The sequence below is a fragment of the Battus philenor genome, unplaced genomic scaffold (assembly GCF_028537555.1).
Source record: "Battus philenor isolate CCGP_79_NKW_IND1 unplaced genomic scaffold, ilBatPhil1.0.hap1 SCAF_23, whole genome shotgun sequence".
Classification (NCBI taxonomy): Eukaryota; Metazoa; Arthropoda; class Insecta; order Lepidoptera; family Papilionidae; genus Battus; species Battus philenor.
Window position 1 is genome coordinate 11,777,102 of NW_027181686.1, and position 13,303 is coordinate 11,790,404.

Below are 13,303 nucleotides of genomic sequence, written 5' to 3' on the forward strand. Positions count from 1 at the left end.
TGTACATTAAAAACTATGTACTTTTAACAATTGTGTCTTACTCTATTGTTAATTCAGTCATCATTTAAGCCGTAAGTTTTTTTTTAATGGTCCCTGTTTTTGGGAGACCTGGTAGATCTGGTAGATCTTGTAGACCTGGTAAAAAATTAATGTCAATGAAAATTATTATTTTTACACCTTGACAATATCTTTCCATTGCTTACATATTATCTGCCTTACATCGCCTTCCTTCACTATTAATTAAACTAAAATTAAACTGTGATCTAAGGATCACAGTTTAATTTTGGTATCACAGTATTGACTCATTTATATTTAATTTATCTACATTTATTTCTAGATTTTTTTAATTTTTGCTACTTTAATTAATTGAATGGCATCAGGCCTTGCCTCAGTTGTGTAATTCGCATTGTTTGCCGCATGCGCATTTATCAGCAGGCTAGCGGGCGGTGCACTTTGTTGCACGACTACCACTGCATGTGCGGAAGTGGCTAAATATTGGTCTTTTTCTTATTCAGGATGGATTTCCGCAAAATAACGCCTGATTCCATTAAATATATGAGTTTTATTATTTACTATTATACAGGATGATCAGTTAGAAATGTAAAAGCTTGAAAGGTTTAAATATGTAGCTGTAAAACACATTATCCAAAAATGAATGGTTTAATAATAAATAGCATAATGATAATATACTTAAAAGAGTGTTTCAGAAATTCGCATTACTACATATTAAATTTAATTATTGTTTATCTATTCATGCAGACTTTGTAGTGTCAGAAGCTACAAATCCATATAGAGTAACATATTTTAGATCATGGTTGCACAGACTTATTAAGACTAGGGGCCACTCGGGCAAATCATGAACTGATGGCGGGCCGGCCGCCAGAAGTATAGGTAATTAATTTTTTTTGTTTTTATTCTGGAATAGAATTCAATATTTTTCGAATGTACGAGAGTATTATTTTTGCTGTCGGCGGGCCACCAGTATTCGACTGTGCATCCATGTTTTAGAGGGACATATTTAGTGATATATAGAGTGGACCTAACATCAAACAGTTCAAGAAGAACTTCTAGCAATGCTTCTAGTTAGTTCAAGAAGAATCAAATCATAGAAGATCATAATCGAGGGTTGGTGACGCGTATACATTTGCTGAATTTCACACTTCAGCATTTTTAATTGTTATAACACTTTATTGTAAAAAAATATCTTTAACAGTTTATAGTCATAGAGAAAGGGTAACATAGGTCAGTTTACACAGGATATACAAATTTAAACATAAAATATTATTTAGACTATCGTCGCACGTGCTCAGGGAGTAAATAGAACAACTCATAGGTCAGGGCGACGTCCCCGTGTACGTGAGAATCGGGAAGGGAACTTTTTAACATTACGTAACACGAAACTTGTTTTGTTGAATTCTTTAGGGTGACCATGTATACTTATTTTAATATAGGACTGTTAATTTTTTCATATAAAAGATATATTCATCCTAATATGTTTAACAAAAGTTATAGTAGGCTTGATCACTCTCAGACGCACCATCTCTTATGAGACTGCATGTATTTTGGCAGGTTTTCTATAGAATTTATCAATGGCATTAGGAACCCCACCAAGGCAATTGGAATTTAGGATGCCTTACACTCGATACTTGCTATTAGAATGATGAAGAAATCAAAGAGCAGGCAGAAAAACAGTCGAAGCTGTTCGTTCAACCCTAGTGGAATGGAAGAACAGGTGATACGGTGCTCTAACATTGAGGCTGGTGAAGGTGCTTTGGTAAGAACCTGCTCCATGTGCCACCAGAATGATATTGACGAGTACAGAGCTCTACACACGTTTGACGAGTGTACCCTTTGGGTTCAGCTACGCCAGAACTCGACAACATTATGGGAGACTCCAGATCTATCATAAGAAATATGTAAAGGCGTTCCCGTAATTTCCAGAAAAAGCGTCCAAGAACACCGTGGTGTTTTAGTCGGTACGAACCGAAACTATAACGAAACTAATTAAAAGAACCAGGAGCTCTTTTAATTCTGGTTTAATTTTTTTTTTCTCTACCTCCAGTTATGGTAGAGTGCTTACATGATGGAATTTTCTAGTAGTGTGCTTATTTGACCAACAGTTTTTTGTAAAGTGCTTTTACGACACATCATTCTGGTAGAGTGCTAAAAAGATGGATTGTTATAAAGTGTAAGTTACATTTCTTCACTTTATACAGCGTGATTATAAACAGGTTAAACGATTTTAAGCTTTTAGCTAATGAATGGACTATACATTCACCTATTTCAAACTTTTATATCTCTAACCAATCACTCTTTAGAGCAGAGTTCCCCAAACTTTTTTGTGTCGTAGACCCCTTGCCATGTTTTTCCGTATTTGGTAGACCCCCTACTTACCTGATATTGATTTCCTGTATATTTCTAACAGTAGTGAAGTTTAGTGTTAAAAACTTAAAGTAAAAACACATGTTAATTTATGAATTTATTGAATTTAAATTAAAACTACTCAAAATAAACTTTTGTATCTGTTATGTAAAATATACGTAACATTAAATAAACAATTTTTTTACTTCATAGGTACTTTTATAAATAATGTAAATGTTTTGATATTATAAGATAATATGATGTAAGTAAATAGGTACTATCAGTGTATGTGTTGAGATCCACTATCGTGGACCCCCATTTTCATTTCATGGACCCTCAAATTTTTTTTCGCTGACGTAGACCCCTTGCAGGTTGTCATAGACCCCTAGGGGTCGATATAGACCACTTTGGGAATCACTGCTTAGAGGACATGAAAATTCTAAATTACGTAAACACGGAACGCATGGTCACACTAAACATGTCAAAGTTCGTCGACCGGGAAAGGGGGTCAATGGGGGTGTCTATGGAGCTAACGTCTTTGTCTTTAACTCGATGTGTCACTTAAGTGATCATGGTGTACAGAAGTGCTAAGCAAGTAGATTGCTTCCGAGTATAATGCGGGTAAAGCATACAAGTACTATTAACTGCTCACATAAGGACCCGTGCAGTGTGCAAAACTTCGGACCTTAATGAATAATTTTAAGATTAATTCTACCTCAACGTGATAAACTTAATATTTACTAAAATCATCCGTACAATTGTCAACAATAAAGCCAAAAGACTTCTATTCACTTCAATGACATTGACAGCTGTCATTGTATTTGACAAGTGACATCTCGAAATGTGACACTAATTGTCAAAGGCGTTTTCTGAGTGTAGACATACGACTCTCATAAATTTCCAATAAGACCGGTTGAAACAATCAAAAGCTGTTTGATCAATATGTTTTTTTTAAAGTATAATCTATATTCCACAGACATTAGCGTTTGTGCCTTTTTTACTATTACATTCAATATTTTCGATTTTTTTGGACACGTTTTTGCATATTACAGTGTTTAATAAGTCTCTTAAACTGTTTATTAACTTGAATTATAAAATATTAAAAACTAGATTTATATTAACTAGTTTTTTTTAATCATTGGCGCCCTAACAGTGTCTAGTTTTTAAAATTATGTTTCGTGCTACTACTTCCTCATCCCTACTCCATATTGACATCCTCAGGTTGTACGCCATTATCTGTGCGATGTGTTTGCGTTTATTTATTATATACTAACGAAATCTTACTTCTCAAGTCAGAGATATTTATCTGGGTGTTTATTTGATGTTTGGTATTTTTACAACAGCCTTTCTTGATGGGTTTTTATTTGATGTTTGGAACTGCGTAGTTCAGAATTTTTCTATGTAATATCGGAATGACATTTTACTAACGATTTAGACTACTATTGACACAGTTGTGTCTTTCTTAGCAACGCCATATATTTATTCATCTTATTATAATATTTATATGACATTTAAAGGTATATTATATATACGTAAAATTAGTTAAGAAGTAGCAATGCTCGGCCTAGCAGATTGTCAAATTCATGTGGCAGGAGGTAAGTCACAGAATCACCCAAAACAGAAGACACCTAGATTCTTTGCCACAACCGGGAATCGCAGCGTTCGATGTACACTCGCAAGGTAGACGACCTTTTTAAGTTTGCCGAAAGACACTAGATGCAATCAGCTTCCAGCCGATCTAATTAGAGATCTGTAAAACGGGTCAGTGTCAGGTATTCTTCTCTTCCTCCGATAGACGCCCACTGCTGGGCATAGATCCTCCCAAAAATATCGCAACAGTAACCGATTTAGTAACACCCCTTTGTATTTTCCAGTACCTTAACTATGTAGTGCCTATGTCAGGTCTATTTCTGATGAAATGATCATAATGACGAATGAATGACGTCACGAGAAACGTCACTAAATGACAAATAAAATGACAGCTGTCAAAGTTTGTGTTTGTTATTGTACTGTCATTCTAGTGAGGGCGTTCTCGTCGCTAACTCGAGCAAAATCAACAAAAGTTCTTAAAATATATTTCTAGTTTTGGCTTAGAACTTTTAGAGAAATAATAATAATAATTTAAAGCCATTTTATCGATATTGTGTAATTTTTTTCTTGTTAAATAAATATAGAAATAAAGACTCAACTCTTTGCTGACACAATCCAATCAACTCAACGCAATTTACCTTGACTCGCGCAATCATGTCGGCAAACAGACCATTGCGCATGCGTGGTTGCTTTGCGCCTCTTTACACAACCGGACAAATAATGTATTGCGATGTACACACAGGGTTATTGGTTACAAACATGAAGGCTTTTATTGGTTAATGTATAGCTTATATATCGCCAATTAATGTATTTAATTTTAGAAATAATTATTACGTGATACTAGCTGATCCCGCAAACGTTGTTTTGCAAATGATATTTTAATTTACAAATAAAAAATAAGGGTTGATAGTAGAGTGGTGAAAATTTATGGTTGTATGTATTCTTGTATGTTGTATCATAAAAAAATAATAACAAAAAATTTCGTTAAAAAAATAAAATATTTTTTTTTAAGTGTGAACAACCTTTATCACTTAGGGGTATAGAAAATAGATAGTAGCCAATTCTCAGACCTACTGAATACGCATATTAAATTTGGTAAAAATCAGTCAAGCCGTTTCAGAGGAGTTCAAGTTCGAACACACGAGAATTTTATATATTAGATATAGTTGAGTAATGGTATCCCAGCGGTAAAGAACGAAGATTGGCGATCGTAGGTCGCTGGTTTGTTAATCAAGGCTTCTCCGGGAGCCCTCAATCTTCGCTCTTTAAAGAGGCCTTCTGCACTCTGCCAACTTAAGCCAATCGTGGGTTCGAATCCGGGAGTACAGTCTTAAATAATTGACACTTTATGCATTTATTATATAGAATTGGCTCTGCACAGAAAGAAGTTTCCAGAGGATAGGCAGTAGATTCCTCTGCATACTGTAATGCTGCAATGCGATCGACAACCCGTCTGCCAAGCGTAATGATTATGGTGTTCTCATAGGTCTCGTGGAGGAAGCCCATTCCTCGCAGTGCGCGTCTATGGACTGACTATATACGTATTTTTGTAATAGCAGCAGTAAATTAGGTTAGGTATATTTTTAAATATAGTGTTTTGAATTGTAATAAAATAATTTATTTAATAATTTTTCGGAAAAAAGATGAACGTCATGTTTATATAGTTATATACACTAGCTGATTCCGCAAACGTTTTTTTGCCATGAACAAATAAAAATAAGGGTTGATAGTAGAGTGGTGAAAATTTAGGGTTGTATGTATTTTTGTATGCTGTGTCATAAAAAAATTAAAACAAAAAATTTTGTCTAAAAAAAAATTGGGGTAGACCACCCTTAACATTTAGGGGGTTGAAAAATAGATGTTCTCCGATTCTCCACCCTGGCCGGTATGCGCGCTAAGATTCACGAAAATCGGTCGAGCCGTTTCGGTGAAGTTCAATCATGCACACCGTGACACGAGAATTGTATATATTAGATATATTATAATATATAATACTCGTTATTTTACATGCAAAGCGTAGCGTTTATGGTTTATCTCCCCTTAGATATATTAGGTCATGGATGCACAGACCGCGGCCCGCCGGTCGAATACTGGTGGCCCGCCGACAGCAAAAATAATACTCTCGTACATTCGAAAAATATTGAGTTCTATTCCAGAATAAAACCAAAAAAAAAAAATATGTTCGAAAAGTACCTATACTTCTGGCGGCCGGCCCGCCATCTGTTCATGATTTGCCCGAGTGGCCCCCAGTCTTAATAAGTCTGTACAACCATATTAGGGGAAGCCCTGTGCATAGAGCATATTTCAACAGTTATCACACTATATACAGGGTGCTTTGAAATAGGTGTTAGAGTTTTTTAGTAAAAAACGAGCTAGATATAAATCCAGGGGCGGCTTAACCTATAGTGCAGGATGTGTAATGCACACAGGCGCCGCCGTGCTCCCTGAGACAGCTAAGAGCATCGTCTTGGACCATCATGGTACAACAATGATATGAAGCGGCCAGCCAGCGCGGTGGCGGCAGTTATCAAACGCGAGCGCCATATGTACGACTTCTTTTTCGAATATTTTGTTTCAACTCGAAATAAACCTTATTTCACGTATTTAAAGTTTAGAAGCCGTAATTCATACCATATATTCATAAATAGCTTGTTGGAATATGAAAAAACTTTCTTGTTACGACGACAAAGTTAGTTATAGCCGGGAGGGGGGGGGGAGGGTCAGGCCTAGGAGGCGCCAGGGTTTCATTGCACACGGGCGCTACTCGAGCTAGAGCCGCCCCTGCATATATCACATTAAAACTTGGACCTATAATCAATCATTCTATATACGTTTTGAATATGAAAAATTATGTGAAAAACAAACTATAATATATTTTATTGTAACAACAGTAGACTACAGGAACGCTAAGTCGGATATATAGAGTAACAAAATAAAAAACTTTGACTTGCCACATCGATACAGACTATAAAATAAAACATAATTGACGCAACTGGCCGGCAATAAAAACCATCATCGACGATTCTCGGAAGCGATCGTAAACATATTTCAGTAATTGACCACATCGTACAGGATCGCTGTTACGTTTCTGTGGCCGTATATCATTCAATGCTTATTGATGCCAATAAATATTTTAAGCAAAGTTTTTTTTGATTGACCACACACATCGCATGGAAACGTGTGTCTTCAACGAGTTTTTATTTATTTTACATTAGTACGCCATAGATAATATTAGTACAAAACATTTTAACAAGTTATATTTACACATCTATCACATAGTTAAACTTATTATAAAATTGAAAATATATTTTGTCATCAATAATATAAGTGTAAATTTGATGCCATATTTGAATTCAAACTATCACCCGTAATTGCTCTTTAAAAATCAACTCAATAGCAAAGGCGTCTCATTTAAAATCCTCGTTCGAATTTCAATTCGATCTCACAAGAATTATTTAAAAAAAGAACCCTTTGTATTGCGGTCGTATTGGCGAGCAATACGAAACGTTCTTATTTGAACGCTAGTTTTTTTTATATAGTTGACAACGATATATTTAAAATAAAAGGTAAAACCTTTCTCATAAAATTTATGTAATTACACAACATTATTTTAATTTTTTTTAAAAACTAAACAGTTGAATACTTAATAGATAAACTACAGCATACGTGAAAAGAGTGACAGAGAAGTTAGTAACAAAAAAACGAGACAAAAAATATCCGACTTTATTCGTCACAGCAAAACTTTTTATTCATTATTGAAAAGAAGTAAAAAAGAGGTAGAATATCTAGAGAAAGCTTGTTTATTTAAATGAAGAATGACGTAAAATTAAAAAAAAACAAGGATGGAATTGTATTTCACAAATAAAATCTATGATCTCTATCTCGTCTTTAAGCTGACAAAAACCAGAATCTAAATATTTTACAATAATAATTTGACATACTAACTGAATACGCCTCTTAAGATTTTGGCGGGATATATCTGTCAAATGTCATTACAAATTATGATGCGCTGTCATAAATGGACACGTTGTTATATTAAAGATAATAAAATACACATATTTACTGTTAAAGCAAATAAACATTATTACAAGATACAAAACGCGCAGTGATTTAGTTTCAGCGCCATCTATGTTTATATAGGTACAACACGTAACAGATCCTATTACTCACATAAACAAGGTATTTACTGCCTCATCAGGCAGATCGTATGTGGGTGAGTTAAAGTTATCTATTTAAAGAGTACTCATGCAGTCTGCGATTATTCAATAATGGACGGTAATTTGAATAAAGGACCTTGAGGTCAAAGTCCAAGCCAATTGCTCTTATTGATCGTGTTCAGGAACCGGGAATGTATAACGGGCGTGACAATGTCAAAAGAATAAAAAATCCGAAGGACAGACATAATAGAGACTGAATTGCTTTAACAATAGGCTTGAGTCAGTGCATTTTGCTACTATATGAGTTAACAAATAATTGAAATAAATTTTTGATTTTTATGCATTATTGAAATTTGCATGAAAAATATTTTTTTCAATAAAAAGAATTGAATTCGAAAGAGCGATATCAACTATTATTGCTAATCTTTTACTTATTAGAAGTAATTAAAAAAAATTAACAGCAATTTTTGTTGGATGGAAATTTAATTGTAATTATTTGACAAAGGTATTAGGTGTTGCCATTATCTAATATTAAATATTAAGCTATTAGGTACAGTAAAATGTAAGTTTTACTACAACGATTTAGTGAATATTTAATTTAAAACACAGCCTAATTTTTTTAACATATTTTATACTTTTTTTAATCACTACATTATTAATGAATACAATCGCACATTTATTACAAGTGTTTAAAAATGTCTTGGATTATGTGAATCTAAAATATGTTTATTTTAAGTAATTTTAGAATTATTAATGACATAGTTTTTTTTAATATACATTTATAATAAAATAATAAGTCGAGTAATCATTCCCATTGTCTTGCTTTATTTTGAGTTGAAAAAAGTCATTACAGAACTTAATTTGATTGTAGTTATATGAAATTCAATTCTTCCGGTGTTAAAAATTTAAATTTACGATCAATTACAATTTCTGCAAGAATTACTTTTTAATGTACATTTTATTGTGTGTACATATTGAGCTCAGAACATTTATAGCAGTTATTAGAGAATAAATGTAACAAGTTTGATGAAAATTAGTTTAAGAAGTTAAATTTTAGCTTCATCAAATGAAGCGACACGATGAAGCTAAAATTTGATTATTTAACCCATTATTTGTTAACTTTCTCTTTGGTCTAAGACACTTTTTGTTAAATTTTTAATTTTATATTAGTATAAGTAATTGAAAAACGTTAAATTTTGTTTTTTTTGATTTTTTCTGGCTGCTTCCAAACTTTTGGACGTATATATTTAGGAATAAATCTATTTGTATATATATACATTTAGATTTAATCGTTTTATATCAATGTTTATGACACTGCGTCACAGTTCCTTTGATGTCTACCACTGCCTACACGACCATTTAAGTGACTACATCAACCAAAGTTCAATTGTGTTAACCTTTCTAATTATCGTCGTTAGATGGCGCAAGTATCACTTAATATCAATTATGCGTTTTTATGCATCTATATAAGTGAATAGATATAAAAATGGCGGCAATTTTGTGACATAAGGATTTTTAGTAATTGACGCCACAGAGTGGCCTTTGAGGAACGGTATCTTTATATACCAGTTTAAACTCTGTATATATTTTGCTATTAATAAAACAGTCGAATTTCGAATTAATATTAGTCGTTTTAGAACAGAGAGTTTGACAAGCCAAATTAAATGAATCGATATATTTCCCGACTCTTATTGAATCTTTCGAAAACATCATAAATTTTTAAATCTTAATTCGGTATTTTTAAGATAACTGCCTTAAAGAAGATTGCACGGGACTAAATATTTTCAAATTAAGAGCCTTTTCGATGTTTCGTCTTAAGCCAGATGTTCCCTCTTAAGTAAGACCACTTTTTTTTTTATATGTGATATATACTATTTATATATACCATATTATTTATTTTATGTGTGATTTAATCTTACTATATATGTATATAGTAAAATTTTTTATATTGTATCACTTATAATGGAACACTTGACAGAACAGTTAACAATACTGTAACTTTTAATATAATTTAGTTTTTTTTTTAATCTCTATCCCCCTACCTTGTGTGGGACAGGGACTATTTAACATTATTTAATTTTTTCACATATTTTTTTTATTTTCTTTACCGTCTTTCATACATCGTATGATCTTTTGTTCTTTTCATTCTTGCCACAATTCTTCTGTCTTTCCCTTTCGCTCTGTAACGCCTTTTATACATCCTTCTCATTACTCTTTTACATTTTTATTAATTTATTTCTATATAGGATTATTACAATATACTTGGTTTTACATTGTTTTTTTAAAATTTTGTTTGTTTACATTTTTATTAGCTTTTATTTCTATCTATTACTATACTTATATATATTACTTATATATTATTTTTCTACAGAGTAGGAGGAACTCTTCTTTTTTCGTTTTTTCTTCTCTTATCAGGGAGGCTATTGATTCCTCTCTGATTTTCACACCAAACCGGCACTCGAAGTAGAAACGGAGTCCCCCGAATGCGGGACACAGGACCACAAGGTGGATCACGGTCTGGTCGACGCCCGGTTCACAGAAGTACGAGGGGTCCTCTTTGAGCTTGAACCTGTGGAGGTACTCAGAGAACCCCCCGTGCCCCGTGAAGAGCTGGGCCGAGACCGCGTCCACCTCTAAACTGCGGAGCACGCGGTTGTAATTTTAGGTTATGCATGAACCACATGGCTACTTCTAGGAAGTGTTTATATATCTGTGTCAATAATATCAAGTAGAGTTCCCACAGTCACATGGAGTATAAATGTCTCGTTATGTATGTAAACGAGGTGAATTTAAGTTTTACAGATTGTTTTAACCCTTTCATCTTTTTTGTAAATTTACAGCTGTAGACCAAAATCTTATTTAGTTCACACACCTTCAATTTTCTTTATATTACTTCATCATTATATCAGCTGATAGATACCCACTGTAATGTATAGGCTTTTCCTAGCATCACCAAGATGACCTGAACTATCTCGTAGGAACATCTAGTGGAGGGCCAATATTTTGAATTTGCCTATAGTACTTACAATATATATTATAGATATGTATATAAAAATAAAACAATGTTTTATAAAAATATTTTTAATTGGCAAGATTCAGCCTTTAAATACAGATAAAAAATATTTTGACTATCTGTATACGAGTATCAATAGACATTAAGTACAACATACAGGTAAGTTTTGACATAGACAATAATCTATTTTAATTATCTTATAAATATTACTTAAGATACTCAAATATTAATTAATAAAAATAAATTAAAAACATCACTGTAAAAGTAATCAAAAATATTGTGTAAATTTATTATTGTTTTGGAATTATGCTTTGGTAGATTTAAAACAAACCGATCTAGATTAAACATGAAACTAGATAATTAAAAAATTCCAGTTTGAAACTTCATCGAGAAAATATAAATAGATTTATACCTAAACGGTATGAAATATTACATCAAGGTCCTTATATATATTCTTAAGGATTTTTTACATATTTTGCTGTAAAAACTTCTTTTCATTAATACAATTCTCAAGTTCATCATGATATGTATCTATCTTGGCATCTAATCCAGGACTTTGGATATCACAATCGAAGCTATCTCCTGTGATCACCTTCTCCTGATTTAAGGTTGAATCAAATCTAACTTTTTTTCCAGGTGTATTAGACTTTGTGCTTACATCTGTAATGTCATTTGATTTCTCTTTAAGCGGAGTTACATTCATATTCAATCTTGTGTTTCTTATTGTTTTAATGGTTTCATATTGATTTTCCTCATCTATTTCTTCTATTTCAATTTCATCTGAATTATCTAAATTGAGTGCTGGATTCTCTATTCCTGATTCTTTAGCTGGTGTTTTCTGTTTAGGAGGTTTTCGAGGTACTTCGTATGGGTTAAGTGTTGTATTTTGATCAACTTTTTCGCTTTTGAAAGTTTTCTTTAAAGTCTTGAAAACCTTCTTTGATAGTTTATTGCTGACTTTAAATAGATGTTTAAGATCCTTTTTGCTATCAGTGGAGTCGTTTGAATGATTACCTTCATTGTTTTTGTTCAAATTCATAATGTCTATTGCATTAAATCTGGATACATCATGACCTAGGATTTTACTTTGTTTGTTGTAACATGATCCATCTTGTATTGTATCTTCATCTATGTTTTCGTAAATGGGACTCTCTGATCTATAGCTATCAACATTTTCATAATTACCTTCAACATTAATAGATGATTCATTTACAGTGGATATTGTACTGTTGGTGTCACCGCTGAACAAGATACGAGGAACTAAATGCTTTACTGAACCTGATGGATTTGCTTCTCTTGTCATACACGACACATCATATTCTTGTTCATGTTTTGCATCCTCTTCATCTATAAAAGGATTTTCTGCAGCAACTTCAACTTTGGTATCCAAATTTGGATCTAAAAATGGATTTGTACATTTCTTCTGTTGTATTCTCTTCTTTTTAGTAACGATTGTTATTGTTTTAATTTCCATTATATTACTTTCATTTAAATCATCATCTAAATATAGTGATTGATTTGACGGACATGGTAAGTCTAAAGCAAGTCTGTCTATAAAACTTAAGTTTAGATTATTGTTATTACTGACAAATATTTGATTTGTTACATTGCTTTGTACATTTGTTATATTGTTTATTGCTGATAAGTCTGCATCCAAGTCTGTTACGATTGGGGCATTTAATGATTTTTGTTCTAGAATTGAAATGCCCGAATCTAATTCATTTGTTGCATTTATATCAGAATTATCTACACTGTCATTCAAGTTAAAGGTATTGCATAAATTTAATTCTGGAACTCTGACTGGTTTGTTTGATATTTCAGCTATATTAGCATAAATAGGTTCATTATGATTAGTGTTATTTGATATGTTATTATTAAATTTGATTGGACTTTCGTATGTGCGAACATTCTTTCGTACATTCTCTAGTTCTCGTATCAAAAATTCATTGACAGCTTCTTTACTTATGCCCAAATCTAAAGCAGTATTCTCGAAAGCAACGATATCACAGCTCTTAGTCCTTTTGCGACGTTTATTAGGTGTTATTTCCATTGCGTTGTTGCACATTGGGTCGTCGTTCGCGAGTAGGTCCAGCGCTGGGTTTAGAAACACGTTGGAGCTAGGTACTATTCTTTTCCTCTTGCTTTTCGAATCAGGTTTGACTTCGAACAAGTTGTTGTCCAT

The 13,303-nt window shown here is 32.8% G+C and overlaps 1 protein-coding gene across 1 annotated transcript; it reads right to left on the reverse strand.

Moving 5' to 3' along the window:
* Positions 1-11,497: 11,497 nt before the first annotated feature.
* Positions 11,498-13,303, reverse strand: LOC137924274 (uncharacterized). Its single transcript, XM_068767659.1, has one exon. The coding sequence runs from the start codon at positions 13,301-13,303 to the stop codon at positions 11,588-11,590; it is 1,716 nt and encodes a 571-aa protein (XP_068623760.1). The 3' UTR covers positions 11,498-11,587.

Coding starts and splice junctions, on each gene's coding strand:
- LOC137924274 (XM_068767659.1), bottom strand. CDS start 13,303: ATGGACAACAACTTGTTCGAAGTCAAACCTGATTCGAAAAGCAAGAGG.